The following is a 23,476-nucleotide window of genomic DNA, read 5'->3' as shown; positions in this document are numbered from 1 at the left end:
ACGGGACTGATGCCAAGAGGCCAAACCTACCCATAGGCCTCTCCAGTGGAAACCATCTTGGCTAAGACATGCACGCGCACACAAGGGAAAATCCTGAGATACACCAAGTATGGACGTTGAACCAGGCAAATCAAAATGACTGGTCAAACGAAACACGGAAGAAATGCCCCATGTATGTGATTTAAACTGCCACAAGGGCGCAACTCTCTCTCTCTGAGTCTTCCCATGTGTCTATCAGCACGTATTCTGCCCTTTTTTTCTTTTCCTAACAAATACTTCACTTGTTTTACTACTTTCTGTCTTTGTGGGAATTCTTTTCTGCAAAGCCATAGGGCCAGGGCCTTGTCACTGACTCTGGTCTAGTGGCTAGGGTTTGGTACGCTCACCACCACCACCACCACCCGACCTCAAACACTGACTGAAACCCTGCTTCAGCTGAGGCCACCCGAGGTCACATCCACCTATTTTGCTCTAGGCCTCTTTTTTTTGTGCTTTACACACTGTCTACACATTCTTTCCCCATCATCACAAACGGACGTGCCCATCTCTTAGACAGTGCCTGGCCTTATATGCTGGATGGAGTGTGCCAGTCTCCAGCCAGTCACTCCTCTGTTTCAAAGCTCAACACCTGGGATGAGACTCCTTGCTCTCTTCTTTTTCTTTTTTTTTTTTAAGAACTTTTATTGAGATACAGTTAACAGACAATAAACTGCATATATTTAGAGTGTACTATTTGATATCCCAATCTCCCAATTCATTACCCCCCAACCCTCCCCGCTTTCCCCACTTGGTGTCCATATGTTTGTTCTCTACATCTGTGTCTCTGTTTCTGCCTTGCAAACCGGTTGATTTGTATCATTTATCTATATCCACATATATGTGTTAATATATGATATTTTTCTTTTTCTGACTCACTTCACTCTGTATGACAGTCTCTAGGTCCATCCATGTCTCTAATGTCCCAGTTTCATTGCTTTTTACAGCTGAGTAATATTCCATTGTATATATGTACCACATCTTTTTAATCCATTCATCTGTTGATGGACATTTAGGTTGCTTCCTGGCTATTGTAAGTAGCGCTACAATGAACATTGGAGTGCATGTGTCTTTCTGAATTATGGTGTTCTCTGGGTATATGCCCAGCAGTGGGATTGCTGGGTCATATGGCAACTCTATTTTTAGTTTTGCAAGGAACCTCCATACTGTTCTCCATAGTGGCTGTTATCAATTTACATTCCCACCAACAGTGCAAGAGTGATCCCTTTCCTCCACACCCTCTCCAGCATTTACTGTTTGTCGATTTTCTGATGATGCCCATTCTAACTGGTGTGAGGTGATACCTCATTGTAGTTTTGATCTGCATTTCTCTAATAATTAGTGATGTTGAGCAGCTTTTCATGTGCCTCTTGGTCATCCGTATGTCTTCTTTGGATAAATGCCTATTTAGGTCTTCTGCCCATTTTTTGATTGGGTTGTTTGTTTTTGTGATATTGTCCTTGCTCTCTTCTTAGCCCCGTCTCCCTCTTGGCCAGGTGGCCCCTACCCCAAGGCTCAGTTTTTGTCACCTGTACCAGGCGGCCCCCTGCCACGCTATCTCAGCACAGCACCTGACCCCAGCTACCAAGGCCCTCAACACTACTGCCTACAAGTTTATTGCTACGTTCTCTGATGCCCTTCCCCTGAGTGGGGAGCTCCTCGATCCGTCGCCAGATCCAGCAGGGCTACTTTGCCCAGGAGGAAGAAACAAGTTATCACCCGGCCTGGCGGATGAGTGAAGGTAGACTACTATTCCCAGAAACCCTTTCGCCTCAGGCTAGATTTGCCCTCTACACATACCCCTCGTGGAGGAGACTGAGCATGCGTGACGGAAGATGAGCTTGCGCGAAAGGCTGCGCAGGCGGGGACCGCATCTCCCAGCAGGCCGTAGGGGCATTTTTTTTTTTTTTAATCCTCGCGTGACCAGTGACTTCCGGCGTGGAGGGGCGGGGCGGTACGCGCGGCTGAGCCAGCAGCTGGGAAAGCTGAGGGAGCGCCCGGGTGGCCGGCCGGCGCCCGCCGCCATGGAGGCCGTACCCCGCATGCCCATGATTTGGCTGGACCTGAAGGAGGCCGGTGACTTCCACTTTCAGCCGGCCGTGAAGAAGGTGAGTGCACCTCCTCCTCCCTGCGCCCCCCCCTCCCCCCCGCGTATCTCCGTCGTCCGCCGGCGCGTGACGCCCCCTGCGCGTCCATCATCTCTCCAGGCCTTGTCACGGGGTCGGGTGAGGCCAGGAGGGGCCTCCGCTGGCTTTCCTTGGCCTGGCCCACCCCCACCTCACCCCAGCCCACCCCTGCGCGCCCGCAGACCATCTCTCCTCCTCGTTGGCCCCGGATAGCACCCGCTGTCTCCTCGGCCATCCGTGGTTCCCACACAGGCACCTCACTTCCTCGGTGTGACTGTCTGGGTCTGGTTCTGCTCCGCCCCTAATCTACGCCAGGACCGCCCTGCGGGGAGCGGTGGGCGGCCTTCTCTGACCGTCTGGGTTGAAAGGCTGTGCCCGGCCCTCGGTGCGCTGTTAGTCCACGAGCGGACCGGGACAGACGCTGAGGGTGGTTCAGGATGTGTTTTAAGACGGGAGCCCCGGGAGCCACGGAAATGCCTGACCTCTGCGGTTGGAGTCTCTCTGACACTTGGTACCATCCTGTTTGGTCTCTTCAGAAGAAGAACCCTAATCTGGAGCCCCTTTGGACCAAAAGATACCGTTCCGTGTCATTTTGGGGAGGGTTATTGCCTTTTACGACTGCTCAGAGGGGATAAACAGTGTTGTAGTTTCCGGAGAGACCTTAGCAGTCATTTGTTGAACCTTCAGTTGGGCGGAAGAGACAGGTGGGTTTGGCGCTGACGGAGGCAGGGGACTGCTGTGGGAGATCAGGTGTGGCTGGTACCAAGCGGGGCCAGGTGTGTCGACTGGGCATTAGATGCCCTCTGAGACATCTGCTGCCTTGGAAAGGACAGTCTGGTAGCATTGAAGGTCAGAACAGAAGTGAAAAGGAACAACCAGGAGGCTGTTGCAGGTTGGCATCCTTGTGGTTTTAGTACAGCGGCTGCTAGAATCTAGATGGTGTACCGCTCAGTAGGGTGCTTGAGGAAAAAAAAGTAGAAAGAAAATGGGTTGAGAAGTAGTTTCCCAAGAAGCTCTCCCTTTCTCTCTACACTGCCGCTGCCGTAGTTCAGACACTGTTTGTATTCCTCTGAGTCCGTCATTTAATCTCTTTGGGGCATCTTTTCCCTCATTTGTAAAACCAGGAAATTAGATTAATCTAAAATTACAGAATTTTGTTACTCTTTCCCAAAGTTTGGTCTCTTCTCCATCTCCTTTTGTAATTCGATCAGATGAATTTTTCTAAAACACAACAAAACTTCGTTTTCTAGTTCAACCGTAACCCATTCAGAGTACTCCCTGCCCTACCCCAGTTCTTTTTGCATTTTTTCAGGGCTCAGTAGATGCTTGATCTATGTGCTTCTGATACAAGTATCCAAGATTCTGTTCACAGCTACTTGCTGTTTCCTTAATATTCTCTGTATGTTTGCTCTTCTGTGCCTTTCGTTGTGGTGCAGAACCAAAGCTCTTCCACCCAGAAGAGCTCTCATCTTTGCCCTCTGGGGTGGGGATGGGGCTCTTCTGTAATCTCTGTTTATTGGTTCTTTCAGTCTTTCAAGGTCCAGTTTAAGCTCGATCTCATTCACAAGCTTTCTTTCATCTGGATTAATCTTTCCCATCTCTGAATTCCTCTTTTTATCCTTTTCCTAGTGACAGTTATGTGCACTATGTTTTAACTTCCCTGTTCTGTTGTAAGTAACCTGCGAGGCATCTGCATGCTCCTCAGAACCTAGCAGGGTCCCTTCCACATAGCTGGCATGCAGGGAAATGTTTCTCAGATAACTGATAGTTGAAAGGGAATCAGGAATATGATCATAAGTTTATGGAAGTCCGGTGGATAAACTCTTAGCCCAGGAACTCCTTGGAGATCTTTTTGTTTGAACTTAGCCTCTGATGCTCTTGTCACTGATACCTAGCCCGCAAGGTATTATGTGAACAGTATTCTCCCTGGGAGCCCCTGGGCCTTTATGAGAGAAGTTACTCATTAGTTATTTACTAAGGTGGTATCAGATGCTGAGGAAAAAATTCATTTCCTAGACATCTGGTCTTTTTCTTTGTTTCCTTATTTGGGGGATGGGGAAAGATACACCATTTATTTGCTAGGTAAAAATTGTGGCATGTATTTACATGAACCCACTAAAAGGAATAACAGTCTTGTTGTGGGTGGCCAACTCCCTCAGGTACTCTGGAACTGTCTTCCTGCAGAGGAGACTGCAGTAGCCACTGCAGCTGGGAACTCTTCCTGACCAGGACTCCTGTCCCCAACCCTAGAACCCACGCTTAACCTTCTGCCACTGGTACCCTTGTCCTTTTCTACCCTTGCTGCTACCTGCAGGAACCTTCACCAATGACTTGGAGCTGAGGGGTAAAACTTAATTTAGGATAATACAGTGAAAATGGTTCTGTTGAGGTCAATCTGTTGAGCACTATGCTGAGCCCTGAAATACAGATGAATAAGAGACAGTCCTTTTTTTCATGGAATTCATAGTTTGGTAGAGGAAATTTAAAAATTAGATTGTGACGTTAGTGGAAGAGAAGTATGTGCAGTGTACAGAAGTACCAGCCTAAGGACGGGCCATCAGGGAATGCTTGCCAAGGAGTTGGGTTTTGAAGAATGAATAAGAGTTTTCCAGGAAGGTAAAGGGTTTCTTTATTTGTGAGAACTGGGCCTTTGGAAGAAACCTTTCATAATGGATAGTACTGGTTTTCATTCCTGATAGATATGCCTTCAGTTATGGAATAATGTGAAATGAGAGCCGGAGAATAGCGAGCTGGTTTTGAACTGTAGTGCTGAGTTTTAGGTTGGGATACCTGGACCCACATAATTTTTTAGTGGGTAAGTGCTGATAACCCTGTACCTTCTTACCTGTGTTTTGGAGCCCAGAGTGCTGACTCACTGGAAACTGAAGAAGCACTACTCTGTGTCTTCATCAGTGGGTGATTTGGCCACACGTGGTCATGTTTGAAGTTCTTTCCTCTTTTGGTCCCAAACACCTGTCCTTAACCAACTGCACTTGAGCTCAAGTCAAGCTCACTTAGACTCAGGTGTTACATCCATCCCTGATTCATTCATTGAGCAAATAGTTATTCAGTGACTATTATGTGCCAGCCCTGAGAATTCAGGGCTGTCTGTGATGACAAAAATTTCTGCCCTCATGGAGCTTACCTTCTAGTGATCCACATAGTAAACTGTCCTCAAGGGCAGATATACCATAGGTAGCCACCTTACCAACCAAGTGGGTTCTTGGCCTCTCCCCTCTCTGTATTGGTCTCTCTAAATTTCCACTTTCCCACCGGGTTACTCCAGAGAAACTGTCTGCTCTTCAGGTCCTGCAGCTACTTCGCTTCAGCCTGCCTTTCATACTTCAGTCTTACCAGGCCTCTCCCACAGGAACTTTCAGCCTCTTTTCCTGATGTTTGTCCTCGTCCTGGTCCTTACTGAAATTCCCTTTCTCCTGTTCATCACTCACGTTGAACCGTACTTTCTAAGGGTCGCTTTAGCTGCCTGGCAATTGTACAACCCTCCTCCAAATTCAGACAGATCTTACCGCTCCCCTCACTCAGTTGACCTGCGCCACAAAGTGTACAGTCTTGTTGCCTCTTCTTACTGTTCATCTTATTCTCATGTAGGTTAGAGCCTGGTTTTCAGGTTTGTGGAGTTTTTTGCCTTTTCCAGATTTCTCATGGGACAGCTGACTCTTGAAAAACTTGTCTTTCACATAGATGGGGAGATGAGACGACCAGAGGCCTAAAAGTGCTTGGCTCCTCAGCAGTGAGGAGCACAGAATGTTGCCAGTTGCCTTTGGCGGTGACCTGTCCTATCTCTTATCACAGATTTGGAGTCACTGAGCCGATCTGTTTGAGCCTATCTGCCCACTTGAGCTTACTGCAGAATGGCTCCAGGTACAGGTGACCTGGATTGTCCAGTTCATTCTTCTCTGACTTTAATCTCATACACAAAAGTCTATATCCATTTCACACCAGATTCTTTTCTTTACTTGGGAAGTAATAAATACTTGTGTGTAGACAGTGCTTAGGCTGAATGACCTAGTCTAGTTCTAGCACCCTCCAGGGGATGTAACTTGAGTTATCCCCACTAGTGTTATCCAGACAGTTGGAGGGGCCGTTAAGGAGAGATATGGGAGAGAAGCCTTGAGTATCATTTAAGGGTTAGACTAGGTGAGGATGAATGCCTGTTCTTATCCCTGATACCTTTGGCCTGTAATTTGGTCTTAGGTTTGCTGTTTGCTACCAAGGGGCTGAAGATTTCCCTCGGCAATAATACTTCCTTCTCTGAATAAAGTTAATCTTAAATACTTCCTTCTCTGAATAAAGTTAATCTTATTTGAGATTCAGTAGCAGAACATATATTGTGTTAATTAACAACACTATATGTGGGACTCAGTTTTATGTGAAATAGCCCAAGGAATTCCCCATATTTGAATCAGTCCAGCAAGTGGAGAAAGAAAGAAATGTGTGGTGGATAATATAATACCAACAGGTGTGATGCCTTTTATTGCCTTTTCTTCTTGGGTTATTGCTTTAATTAACACCATGAAATTCCAAGATGTTATATCAAATTAAGAGCAGAAGCTAAACACTCCCATCATCCAGGGAAAAAAAAGCACACACAGAAGAATGAGACCATGCTAATACCAGAAGAAGTGACACAAAAGGAATATCCCTGGATCAAGAATCAGGAAGTTTGGCTCAGAGTTTTAGCACTGCCATTGCTCATCTCTGGTTCCCATTTTTCCAATTTGCAAAAGAATGGCAGGACCCAGTATGGATGTTTCCAGTGATCTCATCTACCTGCAGAATTCTGGGCCATTTGTTGTTTGGTAAAAGAGCAGAGTAGCGTCACGGAAATAGTATAGACATTGGAATCAGACAGACCTTGGTTTAGGTCCACCTTTTTGACTTAATAGCTGGGTGACTTTCAGCTGCTAAAAATGATTACATCACTAGTCTGGGTCTCATTTTTCTCACCTGTAACATGGACTAATAATATACCTTATAAGCTTGTGGAAATCAAGAGTTAATGCATGTGAGTCCCTAGTACAGGTTTTGGCATATTGTAAACAATATTTTCAGCTTAGTGTCCTCTTTCTCTGTTTAGTAAATAGCTCAAGTCCTATGACAACTCTGTGAGTTAGACATAGCAAGTAATATTAACCCTATTTTACAGATGAAAAACCAAGCCCAGATCTCATAGCAACCCAGGGGCACGGCCCGGACTTACTGTCTTGGTATTTCTCTCTGGAAATGGTCTTTCTGTTCTGTTTTATTGTTTTTCACTTATAACTCCTTTCTTGCCTTTTTCCCCCCAGTGGCTCTGAACCCTGGACATGCTTTCAGCATAAAACTGTTCATGGATCTCATTGTTCCCTCAGAAAAGGATCCCCAGCTACTCCAAAACTTGGCTGGGCTCTTGAGGTTCCCTGGTCCTCTCAACCCCGAGCGGCTGTTAGTTGTGTAGTTGCACTGGGGTCCATTCAGTACCTTCTAGTATCTTACTCTTGATTTGTTATGCCAAGGCCCAGGCTCTGTCTGCTGCTAGGCCTTCCTTCTCAGGCTCTGTTGGGACCTTCAAATCCTGACCAGACCTTGTTCTGAGCTCTGCAGAGGTCTGGGCTATAGAGACACTGACTGAGAGATGGTGTCTGTCTTTTACTCTAGAACCTTCAGCCGCCTCTTCCCTCTGTTCAGTAGGGGGAGTGATCAAGCCATAGAGGATTTTGTCAGAGTTTAAAAAGTAACCTGTCAGGCTTCCCTGGTGGTGCAGTGGTTAAGAATCCGCCTGCCAGTGCAGGGGACATGGGTTCGAGCCCTGAGCTGGGAACATTCCACGTGCCGAGGAGCCACTAAGCCCATCTGCCACAACTACTGAGCCTGTGCTCTAGAGCCCGCGAGCTGCAACTGCTGTGCCCATGTGCCACAATTGCTGAAGCCGGCGTGCCTAGAGCCTGTGCTCTGCAACAAGAGAAGCCACTGCAATGAGAAGCCCAGGCACCGCAACTAAGAATAGCCGCTGCCGTCCCCCCCGCCCCCACTCTCTGAAACTAGAGAAAGCCTGTGTACAGCAATGAAGACCCAAAACAACCAATAAATTAATTAATTAATTTAAAAAAATCACCTGTCTGCTCCACTGACTCACTGTGTGGCCGGAGATTTGTTTTCACTTCCCATTTTTTAGTGTTTTGTGAGAACTGTTTAAAAAGTAGAAATGGATTGGTTTAATGTGTGGTTAAGAATATGGGCTCTGGAGCCCAAATACCTTTATTTTAGTCATTGCCCCATCAATTATTAGTGCTGTGACCTCGGCAAATGCCTTAACTTCTTTGCCTCAGTTTCCTCATTTCCTCATCTGTAAAATGGTGATGATGATGATGTCTACCTCTTTGGGTTGTTGTTAGGATTGAGTGACTTATTAGGCACTTGGCACAGTGTTTGACCGGTGGGTAGGAGCTCAGTAAGTGTTTGCTGCCAATTGATCTGGAGGAGGAATGAGACAAGTAGAAGGTTTCCTCTAGGGGCAGTTTGCTGGGGGTGGAGGCAGCATGTCTATTCCCTTCACCATTGTGTGACTGCAGGGACAGATGTTCTCACTGATGTCAGGTGAAGCCTTCTTTCTAGGACTCTCAGATATCCCTCTAGTCCCTTCTGCCTCTGTCCCATGGGGCCTCTGGGCTCCACTTTTATTCTAGCCTCAGGGTGAGCAAACAAAAAAATCTTGTTCTGAAAGGGAATTAATCAGAGAAAGAACATGTTCCCATTTAGGTAGTCAAGTTTTACCTCATAGCTCAGGCCACATTTTATGTTTGTGGATTTAGGGAGGGGAGAGGGGAGGGGTTGGCTAGATCACAGTGAGGATTATAAACCAAGTATCTGTGAACCTCCTAAACATGTTGGCAAACTTTTGCGTTCATGCACAGTTGAATATTTGTAGGGAGATTCTTTCATGGCTTTATTTGTTTTTTTGAAGCTTTCATGGCTTTTATCATATTCTCAAATGACCCACAAGAGGCTAAGAACTGCTGATATAGGGAAAGAGTTTTTAGGTATCATTTAGCTCAGCAACTCCTTTTTTTTTTTTTTTTCCCCTTTTCTTTTCTGGCTGTGCCGCTTGGCTTGTGGGATCTCATTTTCCTGACCAGGGTTTGACCCTTGGCCATGGCAGTGAAAGTGTTAAATCCTAACCACTAGACCACCAGGGACCTCCCTTAGCAACTATTAAAACACTCATTTTTCAGATTTCAAACATACAGAAAAGTTGAAAGAATAATGCATAGCTCACCCTAATTCTCTGTACCTAATTTTGATAGTTACTTTGCACCATATTTGTGTTTTGTCTCTCTTTCCCTCTGTACACACACACACACACACACGTGAACCTTTGAAAGTAAGTGTACACATTTCAGCACATCCTAAGAGGATGTTCTCCTGTATAACTACAGTATTATCACACCTAAGAAAATCCACAAAAATTTTCTACTATGATTTCTATTCAAATTTCACCTATTATCCCCGAAACATCTTTTATAATTGTTTTTTTCCAGAATCAATGTTCTGGGGCTTCCCTGGTGGCGCAGTGGTTAACAATCCACCTGCCAATGCAGGGAACATGGGTTCCCTGGTCTGGGAAGATCCCACATGCTGCAGAGCAGCTAAGCCTGTGCACCACAGCTAGAGCCTGTGTTTTAGAGCCTGTGCTCTAGAGCCTGCGCGCCACAACTGTTGAGCCCACGTGCCGTGACTACTGAAGCCTGTGCCCCTGGAGCCAGTGCTCTGCAACAAGAGAAACCACCACAGTAAGAAGCCTGTGCACTGGAACAAAGAGTAGCCCCCACTCTCTGCAACTACAGAAAGCCCATGCACAGCAACAAAGACCCAATGCAGCCAATAAATTAAATAAATTAATTTTAAAAGGTAACAAAACAGTCAGTGTTCTCATATGGTATTTAGTTGTTTTTTTTTATCTCTTTGATTTTTTTAAGCTCTTTATTGGAATATAATTGCTTTTCACTCTTGTACCAGCTTATGAGGTACACCAAAGTGAATCAGCTGTATTTATACACATTTCCCCATATTCCCTCCCTCCTGCAATTCCCCCTGACCCTCCCCGTCCTGGCCCTCTAAGGCATCACCCGACATCGAGTTGATCTCCCTTTGTTATAAAGCAACTTTCCACTAGCTAGCTATTTTATAGTTGGTAGTATATGTATGTCTGTGCTGCTCTCTCAATTTGTCCCAGCTTTTCCTTCACCCCCCGCCCCCCCCAACCCCATGTTCTCCAGTCCATTCTCTGCATCTGTATCCTTATTCTTGTCCTGTCACTGGGTTCATCAGTACCATTTTTTTTTTTTTTATTCTGTATACGTGAGTTAGCATACAGTATTTGTTTTTCTCTTTCTGGCTTACTTCACTCTGTATGACAGACTCTAGCCCTATCCACCTCATTACATATAGCTCCATTTCATTCCTTTTTATGGCTGAGTAATATTCCATTGTATATATGTGCCACATCATCTTTATCCACTCATCTGTTGATGGGCATTTAGATTGTTTCCACATCCTGGCTAGTGTAAATAGTGCTGCAGTGAACATTATGGTACATGTTTCTTTTTGGATTATGGTTTTCTCTGGGTATATGCCCAGGAGTGGGATTGCTGTGTCATATGGTAGTTCTATTTTTAGTTTTTTAAGGAACCTCCAAACTATTTTCCATAGTGGCTGTACCAACTTACATTCCCACCAACCGTGCAGGAGAGTTCCCTTTTCTCCACACCCTCTCCAACATTTATTGTTTCTAGATTTTGTGATGATGGCCATTCTGACCAGTGTGAGGTGATACCTCATTGTGGCTTTGACTTGCGTTTCTCTAATGGTTAGTGATGTTGAGCATCTTTTCATGTGTTTGTTGGCCATTTGGATGTCTTCTTTGGAGACATGTCTGTTTAGGTCTTCCGCCCATTTGTGGATTGGGTTATTTGCTTTTTTGGTATTAAGCTGCATGAACTGCTTGTATATTTTGGAGATTAATCCTTTGTCCGTTGCTTCGTTGGCAAGTATTTTCTCCCATTCTGAGGGTTGCCTTCTTGTCTTGTTTATGGTTTCTTTTGCTGTGCAAAAGCTTTTAAGTATCATTAGGTCCCATTTGCTTATTTATTTTTTAAATAAATTTATTTATTTGTTTGTTTATTGGCTGTGTTGGGTCTTCGTTGCTGCACACAGGCTTTCTCTAGTTGCTGCGTGCGGGGGCTACTCTTCATTGTGTGCAGGCTCCTCATTGTAGTGGCTTCTCTTGTTGTGGAGCATGGGCCCTAGGCACGTGGGCTTCAATAGTTGTGGCACATGGGCTCAATAGTTGTGGCTCACAGGCTCAATAGTTGTGGCACACGGGCTTAGTTGCTCCATGGCGTGTGGAATCTTCCCAGGGCAGGGCTCAAACCCTTGTCCCCTGCATTGGCAGGTGGATTCTTAACCACTGTGCCACCTAGGAAGTCCCCATTTGTTTATTCTAGATTTTATTTCCATTATTCTGGGAGGTGAGTCAAAGAGGATCTTGCTTTGATGTATGTCATAGAGTGTTCTGCCTATGTTTTCCTCTAGGAGTTTTATAGTGTCTGGCCTTACATTAAGTCTTTAATCCATTTGGAGTTTATTTTTGTGTATGGTGTTAGGAAGTGTTCTAATTTCATTCTTTTACATGTTGCTGTCCAATTTTCCCAGCACCACTTATTGAAGAGGCTGTCTTTTCTCCATTGTATATTCTTGCCTCCTTTGTCAAAGATAAGGTGCCCATATGTGCTTGGGTTTACCTCTGAGTTCTCTGTTCTGTTTCATTGATCTTCCTTTCTATTTTTGTGCCAGTACCCTACTGTCTTGATCCCTATGGCCTTGTAGTATAGTTTGAAGTCAGGAAGCCTAATTCCACCAACTACATCTTTCCTTCTCAAGATTGCTTTGGCTATTTGGGGTCTTTTGCATTTCCATACAAATCGTAAGATTTCTTGTTCTAGTTCTGTGAAAAATGCCATTGATAATTTGATAGGGATTGCGTTGAATCTGTAAATTGCTTTGGGTAGTACAGTCATTTTCACAATGTTGATTCTTCCGATCCAAGAACATGGTATGTCTCTCCATCTGTTTGTATCATCTTTGATTTCTTTCCTCCGTGTCCTATAGTTTTCTGCATGCAGGTCTTTTGCCTCCTTAGGCAGGTTTATTCCTAGATATTTTATTCTTTTTGTTGCAATGGTAAGTGGGAGAGTTTCCTTAATTTCTCTTTCTGCTTTTTCATTGTTAGTGTATAGGAATGCAAGAGATTTCTGCGCATTAATTTTGTATCCTGCTACTTTACTAAATTCATCAATCAGTGCTAGCAGTTTTCTGGTAGAATCTTCCGGGTTTTCTATGTATAATATCATGTCATCTGTAAAGAGTGACGGTTTTACTTCTTCTTTTCCATTTTGGATTCCTTTTATTTCATTTTCTTCTCTGAACTTCCAAAACTGTGTTGAATAATAATGGTGAGAGTGGGCACCTTTGTCTTGTTTCTATTCTTAGAGGGAATTCTTCCAGTTTTTCACCATTTAGAACAATGTTGGCTTTTGGTTTCTCATATATGGCTTTTATTATGTTGAGGTAATTTCCTTCTATGCCCATTTCTGGAGAGTTTTTATCATACATGGATGTTGAATTTTGTCAAAAGCTTTTCCCACATCTATTGAGATGATCATATGGTTTTTATCCTTCAATTTGTTGTTATGATGTATCACATTGATTGATTTGCATATATGGAAGAATCCTTGCATCCCAGGGATAAACCCCACTTGATCATGGTGTATGATTTTTTTTTAATGTGCTGTTGGAGTCTGTTAGCTAGTATTTTGTTGAGGATTTTTGCATCTATATTCATCAAGGATATTGGCCTGTAATTTTGTTTTTTGGTGACATCTTTGTCTGGTTTTGGTATCAGCGTGATGGTGACCTCGTAGAATGAGTTTGGGAGTGTTCCTCCTCCTGCTATCTTTTGGAAGAGTTTGAAAAGGATAGGTGTTAGCTCTTCTCTAAGTGTTTGATAGGATTCGCCTGTGAAGCCATCTGGCCCTGAGCTTTTGTTTGTTGGGAGATTTGTAATAACAGTCTCAATTTCCGTGCTTGTGATTGGTCTGTTCATATTTTCTATGTCTTCCTGGTTCAGTCTTGGAAGATTGTATTTTTCTAAGAATTTATCCATTTCTCCAGGTTATCCACTTTATTGGCATTTAGTTGCTTGTAGTAGTCTCTCATGATCTTTTGTATTTCTGTGCTGTCAGTTGCTACTTCTCCTTTTTTTTTTTTTTTTTTTCATTATTTTTTTTTTTATTTTTATTTTTTTGGGGGTACACCAGGTTCAATCATCTGTTTTTATACACATATCCCTGTATTCCCTCCCTTCCTTGACTCCCCCCCCTCGAGTCCCCCCCACCCTCCCTGCCCCAGTCCTCTAAGGCATCTTCCATCCTCGAGTTGGGCTCCCTTTGTTATACAACAACTTCCCACTGACTATTTTACAGTTGGTAGTATATATATGTTTGTGCTACTCTCTCGCTTCGTCTCAGTTTCCCCTTCACCCCCCGCGCCCTCCCATACCTCGAGTTCTCCAGTCCATTCTCTGTATCTGCTTCCTTGTTCTTGTCACTGAGATCATCAGTACCATTTTTAGATTCCATATATGTGAGTTAGCATACAATATTTGTCCTTCTCTTTCTGACTTACTTCACTCTGTATGACAGATTGTAGTTCTATCCACCTCATTACATATAGCTCCATCTCATCCCTTTTTATAGCTGAGTAATATTCCATTGTATATATATGCCACATCTTCTGTATCCATTCATTTGTTGATGGGCATTTAGGTTGCTTCCATGTCCTGGCTATTGTAAAGAGTGCTGCAATAAACATTATGGTACAAGTTTCTTTTGGGATTATGGTTTTCTTTGGGTATATGCCCAGGAGTGGGATGACTGGATCATATGGTAGTTCTATTTGTAGTTTTTTAAGGAACCTCCAAATTGTTTTCCATAGTGGCTGTACCAACTTACAGTCCCACCAACAGTGCAGGAGAGTTCCCTTTTCTCCACACCCTCTCCAACATTTGTGGTTTCCAGACTTTGTGATGATGGCCATTCTGATTGGTGTGAGGTGATACCTCATTGTGGCTTTGACTTGCATTTCTCTGATGATGAGTGATGTTGAGCATCTTTTCATGTGTTTGTTGGCCATCTGTATGTCTTCTTTGGAGAAATGTCTATTTAGGTCTTCTGCCCATTTGTGGATTGGGTTATTTGCTTTTTTGGTATGAAGCTGCCTGAGCTGCTTGTATATTTTGGAGGTTAATCCTTTGTCCGTTGTTTCATAGGCAATTATTTTTTCCCATTCTGAGGGTTGCCTTTTAGTCTTGTTTATGGTTTCTTTTGCTGTGCAAAAGCTTTTAAGTTTCATGAGGTCCCATTCATTTATTCTTGATTTTATTTCCATGATTCTAGGAGGTGGGTCAAAAAGGATGTTGCTTTGATGTATGTCAAAGAGTGTTCTGCCTATGTTTTCCTCGAGGAGTTTGATAGTGTCTGGCCTTACATGTAGGTCTTTAATCCATTTGGAGTTGATTTTTGTGTATGGTGTTAGGAAGTGTTCTAATTTCATTCTTTTACATGTTGCTGTCCAATTTTCCCAGCACCACTTATTGAAGAGGCTGTCTTTTTTCCATTGTATACTCGTGCCTCCTTTGTCAAAGATAAGGTGCCCATATGTGTTTGGGCTTACTTCTGACTTCTCTATTCTATTCCATTGATCTTCCTTTCTATTTTTGTGCCAGTACCATACTGTCTTGATCACTATGGCCTTGTAGTATAGTTTGAAGTCAGGAAGCCTGATTCCACCAACTCCATTTTTCCTTCTCAAGATTGCTTTGGCTATTCGGGGTCTTTTGCGTTTCCATACAAATCGTAAGATTTCTTGCTCTAGTTCTGTGACAAATGCCATTGGTAATTTGATCGGGATTGCATTGAATCTGTAAATTGCTTTGGGTAGTACAGTCATTTTCACGATGTTGATTCTTCCAGTCCAGGAACATGGTATGTCCCTCCATCTGTTTGTGTCATCTTTGATTTCTTTCATCAATGTCTTAAAGTTTTCTGCATACAGATCTTTTGCCTCCTTAGGCAGGTTTATTCCTAGGTATTTGATTCTTTTTGTTGCAATGGTGAATGGGAGAGTTTCCTTAATTTCTCTTTCTGCTCTTCCGTTGTTAGTGTATAGGAATGCAAGAGATTTCTGTGCATTAATTTTGTATCCTGCTACTTTACTAAACTCATCAATGAGTGCTAGCAGTTTTCTGGTAGAGTCTTTCGGGTTTTCTATATATAATATCATGTCATCTGCAAAGAGTGATAATTTTACTTCTTCTTTTCCAATTTGGATTCCTTTAATTTCTTTTTCTTCTCTGATTGCTGTGGCTAACACTTCCAAAACTATGTTGAATAACAGTGGTGAGAGTGGACACCCTTGTCTTGTTCCTGTTCTTAGAGGGAATTCTTCCAGTTTTTCTCCATTGAGAACAATGTTAGCTTTTGGTTTGTCATATATGGCTTTTATTATGTTGAGGTAATTTCCTTCTATGCCCATTTTCTGGAGAGCTTTTATCATAAATGGATGTTGAACTTTGTCAAAAGCTTTTTCTGCATCTATTGAAATGATCATATGGTTTTTATCCTTCAATTTGTTGATATGATGTATCACGTTGATTGATTTGCGTATATTGAAGGATCCTTGCATCCCAGGGATAAACCCCACTTGATCATGGTGTATGATTTTTTTAATGTGCTGTTGCAGTCTGTTAGCTAGTATTTTGTTGAGGATTTTTGCATCTATATTCATCAGTGATATTGGTCTGTAGTTTTCTTTTTTTGTGACATCTTTGCCTGGTTTTGGTATCAGGGTGATGGTAGCCTCGTAGAATGAGTTTGGGAGTGCTCCGCCTTTTACAATATTTTGGAAGAGTTTGAGAAGGATAGGTGTTAACTCTTCTCAAAACGTTTGATAGAATTCGCCTGTGAATCCATCTGGTCCTGGGCTTTTGTGTGTTGGGAGATTTTTAATCACTGCCTCAATTTCCATACTTGTGATTGGTCTGTTCATGGTTTCTATTTCTTCCTGGTTCAGTCTTGGAAGATTGTATTTTTCTAAGAATGTATCCATTTCTTCCAGGTTATCCAATTGATTGGGATATAGTTGCTTGTAGTAGTCTCTCATGATGTTTTGTATTTCTGAGGTGTCCGTTGTGACTTCTCCTTTTTCATTTCTAATTCTGTTGATTTGCATCTTCTCCCTTTTTTTCTTGATGAGTCTGGCTAATGGTTTATCAATTTTGTTAATCTTCTCAAAGAACCAGCTTTTAGTTTTATTTATTTTTCTTATGGTTTCTTTCCTTTCTTTTTCATTTATTTCTGCTCTGATTTTTATGATTTCTTTCCTTCTGCTCACTTTGGGGTTTCTTTGTTCTTCTTTCTCTAGTTGTTTGAGGTGTAAGGTTAGGTTGTTTACTCGATCCTTTTCTTGTTTCTTAAGGTAGGACTGTATTGCTATAAACTTCCCTCTTAGAACTGCTTTTGCTGCATCCCATAGGTTTTGGGTTGTTGTGTTTTCGTTGTCATTTGTTTCTAGATATTTTTTGATTTCCTCTTTGATTTCTGTGGTGATTCCTTGGTTGTTTAAGAGTGAATTGTTTAGCCTCCATGTGTTTGTATTTTTTGCAGTTTTTTTCCTGTAATTGATATCTAGTCTCATGGCATTGTGGTCTGAGAAGATGCTTGATATGATTTCAATTTTCTTGAATTTGCTGAGGTTTGATTTGTGACCCAAGATGTGATCTATCCTGGAAAATGTTCCGTGTGCACTTGAGAAGAAAGTGTAGTCTGTCGTTTTTGGATGGAATGTCCTATAAATATCCATTAAGTCGAGATGGTCTAATGTGTCATTTAAAGCTTGTGTGTCTTTATTTATTTTCTGTTTGGATGATCTGTCCATTGATGTAAGTGGGGTGTTCAAGTCTCCCACTATTATTGTGTTACTGTCGATGTCCCCTTTTATAGCTGTTAGCTTTTGCCTTATGTATTGAGGTGCTCCTATATTGGGGGCATAGATATTTACCATTGTGATATGTTCTTCTTGGATGGATCCCTTGATCATTATGTAGTGCCCTTCCTTGTCTCTTTTAATAGTCTTTACTTTCAAGTCTAATTTGTCTGATGTGAGTATTGCTACTCCAGCTTTCTTTTGACTTCCATTTGCATGGAATATCTTTTTCCATCCCTTCACTTTCAGTCTATATGTATCCCTTGGTCTGAAGTGGGTTTCTTGTAGGCAGCATATAGAAGGGTCTTGTTTTTGGATCCATTCAGCCAGTCTGTGTCTTTTGGTTGGAGCATTTAATCCATTTACATTTAAAGTGATTATTGACATGTGTGTTCCAATTACCATTTTCTGAATTGTTTTGGGTTTGTATTTGTAGGTGTTTTCCTTTTCTTGTGTTTCCTACTTAGAGAAGTTCCTTTAGCACTTGTTGTAAGGCTGGTTTGGTGGTGCTGAATTCTCTTAACTTGTGCTTGTCTGGAAAGCTTTTGATTTCTCCCTCAAATCTGAATGAGATTCTTGCTGGGTAGAGTATTCTTGGCTGTAGGTTTCTCTCTTTCAGGACTTTCAGTATATCCTGCCATTCCCTTCTGGCCTGCAGAGTTTCTGTAGAAAGGTCAGCTGTTATCCTGATGGGTTTTCCCTTATATGTTGTTTGTTGCTTTTCTCTTGCTGCTTTTAATATTTTTTCTTTGTGTTGAATTGTCATTAGTTTGATTAATATGTGTCTTGGTGTATTTCTCCTTGGGTTTATTCTGTATGGGACTCTCTGTGCTTCTTGGACTTGGTGAATTATTTCCTTTCCCATGTTGGGGAAGTTTTCCACTATAACCTCTTCAAATATTTTCTCAGACCCTTTCTTGTTTTCTTTTTCTTCTGGGATGCCTATAATTCGAATGTTGGTACGTTTAAGGTTATCACTGAGGTCTCTGAGGCTGTCTTCTAGTCTTTTTATTTTTTTTTCTTTTTCCTGCTCTGTGGCGTTTATTTCTCCCATTCTGTCTTCCAACTCACTTATTCGTTCTTCTGCCTCAGTCATTCTGCTGGTTATAGCATCTAGAGTATTTTTAATTTCAGTTATTTTGTTATCCATTGCTGTTTGTTTTTCTGAGTTCTTATGAACTGTTTCTTGTACTTCCTCTATTTTGTTATCGAGATTTTGTATCATTTTTACTATCATTACTCTAAATTCTTTTTCAGGCATTTTTCCTATTTCCTCCTCATTTATTTGGTCTTGTGGGTTTTTTTCCTGCTCCTTTGCCTGCATGGTGTTTCTTTGTTTCCTCATGGTTGTCCAAGCTTTTGGGGTTGCTTGTCCTGGTGATAGAGGTGTTTATAGAAGACTGTCCAAGCCTCAGACTAATGTCCAAGTATTGGATTAAACGAATATTCAATCTAGGAAACACATACATGTATAAGACACACAATTATTGAATCCGTTAGGACATAAGGCTCTAGAAAGACCTGACAGAACCCCAGTGTGCTATCAGATATTCAAAGAGAAACCCAGCAGAAATTGACAACTGAAACAGAACAAATCAGAGACAAAAGCAAAAGCAAACAAACAACAAATAACACCCTACACATACAAACATCAATCCAGGGAGATTTTGTAAGCTAGGATCAAATATAGAAATGAGCTGGAGTACCACCAGAGAGAATGGAGATTCTCAGAATGTAATTAGACAACTGTATTAAGAACTAAGATAAAGACAAAAATACACTTAAAATGGTTGGAAGAAAGGGGAACAGAAGAGCGTAATGTGGTTGGAAATATGCAAAGAAAAAGAAAGGAATAGAAGTGTATAAAAGAAAGGGATGAAAGGAAAGTATGAAAGATATTTTGTCCGTACTACCAAAAACTTAGCTAGATATAGAAGTATATAAAAAGGCAAAAAAAAAAAAAAAAGAGAGAGAGAAAGAAAAAAAAAAAAAATCCAGAACTGATCCCAGAATGGACCAGTTCAATAGGTATTGATACTACTATTTCTGTTTCCTTAGCATCTCAGCTGTAAGCATCCTTCTCCTTGCCTTGGGTTTTTTTTTTTTGCGTTATTCTGTGACCAGCAGAGGTTCCTTTATTGTTCGTCTGTAAGCCTTGGTGTGTGGGGAGGGAGAAGGTACAACAGTGGCTCCTTCTCCTGGGAGGGAGTGAGCAGTGGCGCACTGTTGTTTCAGTCAGGCTTGGAGGTGCCTGTTGCAGAGGGCGCCGGTGGCTCAGACGTACACAGAAAGTCTTAAGAGTTGGGCCTCTCTCGGGGTTTTTTCTTTTTGATGCTGGTTTTTTTTTTTTTTCTCTCAGCAGCCTCCCTGCTGCTGGCGTTGCAAGGAGTTTTAATCTAGCCCCGCCCGAGTGCCTGAGGGTGCTTGTTATCCCTGAGCGCCTCAGGTGGCCCGCAGGGCGTCTCTCCACTGCCTGTTGCAGAGGCACCGAAAGAGAGGGAGAGGCTATGCGCGCGGCTCCTCCCCCCCGCCCGGGAGCCTGCAGCCTCCAGCCGCCATCATGGCCGGGCAGTTCTCAGGGACCGGCACTCCTCTCCGCGGACCTCCTCCCTCCTGTCCTCTCGGTCCGTCACCCTACCGGCAACAATGTTTCTCACCCTGAACCAGCTCTCCGGTTCCCACGCTCCCGCTCCTGGACCCTCCGTTCAGCCGCGGATCGATGTCTCGGTCCGGGAACGCTGAGCTGCGCTGCGGACCCTCCGTATGTTTCTCACTCCCTCCCGTCTGCCACAGCTCCGCCGCTTCACCCTCTTTGAGCCCTCGTAGATGCCTCCCTACCGGCTATGTCGGGCTCCCCGCAGCCCTTTCTGGTGTCCGAGGCCGTCTGCTGGTGTTCAGCTGGCTCTCCGTGGGAATGACTGCGTCCTTCCGTGCATTCCCAATGCATCTGTGGAGAGGGATGCACTCCACGTCTCTCTACTTCGCCGCCATCTTTTTCTCCTACTTCTCCTTTTTAATTTCTAATTCTGTTGAATTGCATCTTCTCCCTTTTTTTCCTGATGAGTCTGGCTAATGGTTTATCAATTTTATCTTCTCAAAGAACCAGTTTTTAGTTTCATTAATCTTTGCTGTTGTTTCCTTCCTTTCTTTTGCATTTATTTCTGATCTGATCTTTATGATTTCTTTCCTTCTGCTCACTTTGGGGTTTCTTTGTTCTTCTTTCTCTCATTGTTTTAGGTGTAAGATTAGGTTGTTTATTCAGTATTTTTCTTGCTTCTTAAGATAGGACTGTATTGCTATAAACTTCCCTCTTAGAACTGCTTTTGCTGCATCCCATAGGTTTTGGGTTGTTGTGTTTTCATTGTCATTTGTTTCTAGATATTTTTTGATTTCTTTAGTGATTTCTTGGTTGTTTAATAGCATATTGTTTAGTCTCCATGTGTTTGTATTTTTTACTGTTTTTTTTCGTGTAATTGATATCTAGTCTCATGGTGTTGTGGTCAGAGAAGATGCTTGATATGATTTCAGTTTTCTTGAATTTACTGAGGCTTGATTTGTGACCCAAGATGTGATCTATCCTGGAGAATGTTCCATGTGCGCTTAAGAAGAAAGTGTATTCTGTTGCTTTTGGGTGGAATGTCCTATAGGATATTAGCTAAGTTGAGATGGTCTAATGTGTCATTTAAAGCTTGTGTGTCCTTATTTATTTTCTGTTTGGATGATCTGTCCATTGATGTAAGTGGGATGTTAAAATCTCCTACTATTATTGTGTTCCTGTCAATGTCCCCTTTTATGGCTGTTATCATTTGCCTTATGTATTGAGGTGCTCCTATGTTGGGTGCATAGATATTTACCATTGTGATATCTTCTTGAATTGATCCCTTGATCATTATGTAGTGTCCTTCCTTGTCTCTTGTAATAGTCTTTACTTTAGAGTCTAATTTGTCTGATATGAGTATTGCTACTCCAGCTTTCTTTTGACTTCCATTTGCATGGAATATCTTTTTCCATCCCTTCACTTTCAGTCTATATGTATCCCTTGGTCTGAAGTGGGTTTCTTGTAGGCAGCATATAGAAGGGTCTTGTTTTTGTATCCATTCAGCCAGTCTGTGTCTTTTGGTTGGAGCATTTAATCCATTCACATTTAAGGTGATTATTGACATGTGTATTCCTATTACCATTTTCTGAATTGTTTTGGGTTTGTTTTTGTAGGTCTTTTCCTTCTCTTGTGTTTCCTGCTTAGAAAAGTTCCTTTAGCACTTGTTGTAAGGCTGGTTTGGTGGTGCTGAATTCTCTTAACTTTTGCTTGTCTGTAATGCTTTTGATTTCTCTGTTGAATCTGAATGAGATTCTTGCTGGGTAGAGTATTCTTGGCTGTAGGTTTTTCTCTTTCAGGACTTTCAGTATATCCTGCCATTCCCTTCTGGCCTGCAGAGTTTCTGCAGAAAGATCAGCTGTTATCCTTATGGGTTTTCCCGTATATGTTATTTGATGCTTTTCTCTTGCTGCTTTTAATATTTTTTCTTTGTGTTTAATTTTCGTTAGTTTGATTAATATGTGCCTTGGTGTATTTCTCCTTGGGTTTATTCTGTATGGGACTCTCTGTGCTTCTTTTTCATCTCTTTTAATATAGAATAGTCTCCTCCCCCCAGCCCTCTTAATGATACTGATTTTTCAAAAGAGACTGAGTTAATTGTTGGGTAAAATGTCGCATCTTGGTTTTTCTGAGTGTCTCCTATAGTATTATTCAGTTTGTTCATCCATCCTCTGCATTTCCTGTAAAGCCAACCATCTGCTGTGTATCTAACACATCTAATCAGGTCCCTCCCATTCCTAATACACTCATTGTTTGGGGAGGGGGTGGTCACTGGCATGACCCTGCCATGAGGCACACAGTCTAGTGAAGGCACCTTCAAAATGTGGGGAGAGCAGCAGCTGATGTTCAAGGAAGTGACTTTTCAGCTGAGTCTTAGTAGAGAAGGTGCAACAGCATTGTGGATAAGCATTGAGACCTGAGAGCAATAATTCCATAGTACCATTGGCTGGGTGTCCCTGGGAACTGAAGGCTGTTGGGAGCAGGTTGTGAAGGGCTTTGAACTCTGTGCTGAGAAGATTATATTTGGTCCTGGAGGTTCGGGGAGCCACTGTTGTGCGCATTCTTTTCAGATTACATTTTTTTCCCTTTTAGATTACAACTCATTTCCCATAATCTCACTATGCTGAGAAAAGCAAGTTTTGGTTTATTTTTTTCCCCAGGAGTATATGTGTTTCAGAAGGATTTAAAGTTAAGAGTAAGATGAGAGTTGTGTTCAAAAGAGGAATCTGGCCACTAGAGAAGGGGTGGATTTGAAGGGGTGGGATGTCTAGGCCAGAGGTGGCAAGGGGGATAGGGAACTTTCAGGAGGTAAAACCAACAGAAGAGGGGTCAGGGTCAGAGGTTTGGAACTGTGGCCAGATGGTGCTGAAATAAGCTCAGCAATAGTCTCCCTCTGCCTTTCCTCTGTCCCTCCTCTCCCCTTCCCTGACAGGCAGGTAAGAGCTGTTACACAGCCTTTCAGGTTCCCAAGTGGCTAATTCCTTAGCCATGTGTCATAGGAAGGGACCCCAGGAAAGGTGGGTGGGCCACAGACATGGTGTGAGTGTGGTACTGAACAGAGCAGGCTACCTCTTCTCAGCCTGTGCCACCTCCTTCCTTCTCCACCTCACAAACCTTGGTTAGGGCCTTAAGGAACCTTGTGAGTTGGGCATCGGTGCTCTTAGTGTTTGTGAAGTGAATGGATCTGGCCCCCCAGATTGCTAACCCAGACACCAGGCAGCAGGTCATGCAACAGGAGTAGTTCCAGTTGCCTTAGTCTTTTGATCTTAGGTGAACAAGGGCCCTTTGGCCTAGGCCGTGCCTCTAGGATAGTGTCTAAGGTAGTCAGCTCTTGAGGTGGTAAGTACTATTGTGGACAGGCATGCCAGCCCCCTCTCTGATGTGCACAGTGACCTTCCCTTCTCCCATCTGGCTCATTCCCATCACACATCCACAGGCCTTTCCTCACCGATAAGGACACTGCAGGTCACTTATTTCTGTGGTGCCCTTTGCCTGGGAAGATGGACTGGTGAAGAAGGCTTTGTGCTCCTACTCTTCTTTGGCTCTTCTTCCTACATTTACTGTTGGGTCAGGATTATGATTTTGACCCCAGGACACAGCAGGGCCCTGTACTTGAGGG

The 23,476-nt window shown here is 42.9% G+C and overlaps 1 protein-coding gene across 5 annotated transcripts in view; it reads left to right on the top strand.

Moving 5' to 3' along the window:
- The first annotated feature begins 1,977 nt into the window (after positions 1–1,977).
- PTPN23 (protein tyrosine phosphatase non-receptor type 23) overlaps positions 1,978–23,476 on the top strand; it is a 66,921-nt gene continuing 45,422 nt past the window's right edge. For 2 of the 5 annotated variants that reach the window (XM_057706836.1, XM_057706835.1), the window contains exon 1: positions 1,978–2,144. In XM_057706836.1, the coding sequence (XP_057562819.1) occupies positions 2,061–2,144 (84 nt within the window). In that variant the 5' untranslated portion in view covers positions 1,978–2,060. The remainder of the gene's footprint in view (positions 2,145–23,476) is intronic. The other 3 variants (XM_057706839.1, XM_057706838.1, XM_057706837.1) reach the window with 3 other exon arrangements.

Source organism: Hippopotamus amphibius, chromosome 13 (genome assembly GCF_030028045.1).
Source record: "Hippopotamus amphibius kiboko isolate mHipAmp2 chromosome 13, mHipAmp2.hap2, whole genome shotgun sequence".
NCBI classification, from domain to species: domain Eukaryota; kingdom Metazoa; phylum Chordata; class Mammalia; order Artiodactyla; family Hippopotamidae; genus Hippopotamus; species Hippopotamus amphibius.
Note: the sequence above shows the minus strand (reverse complement) of the source record. Positions and strands in the feature narration are given on the sequence as shown.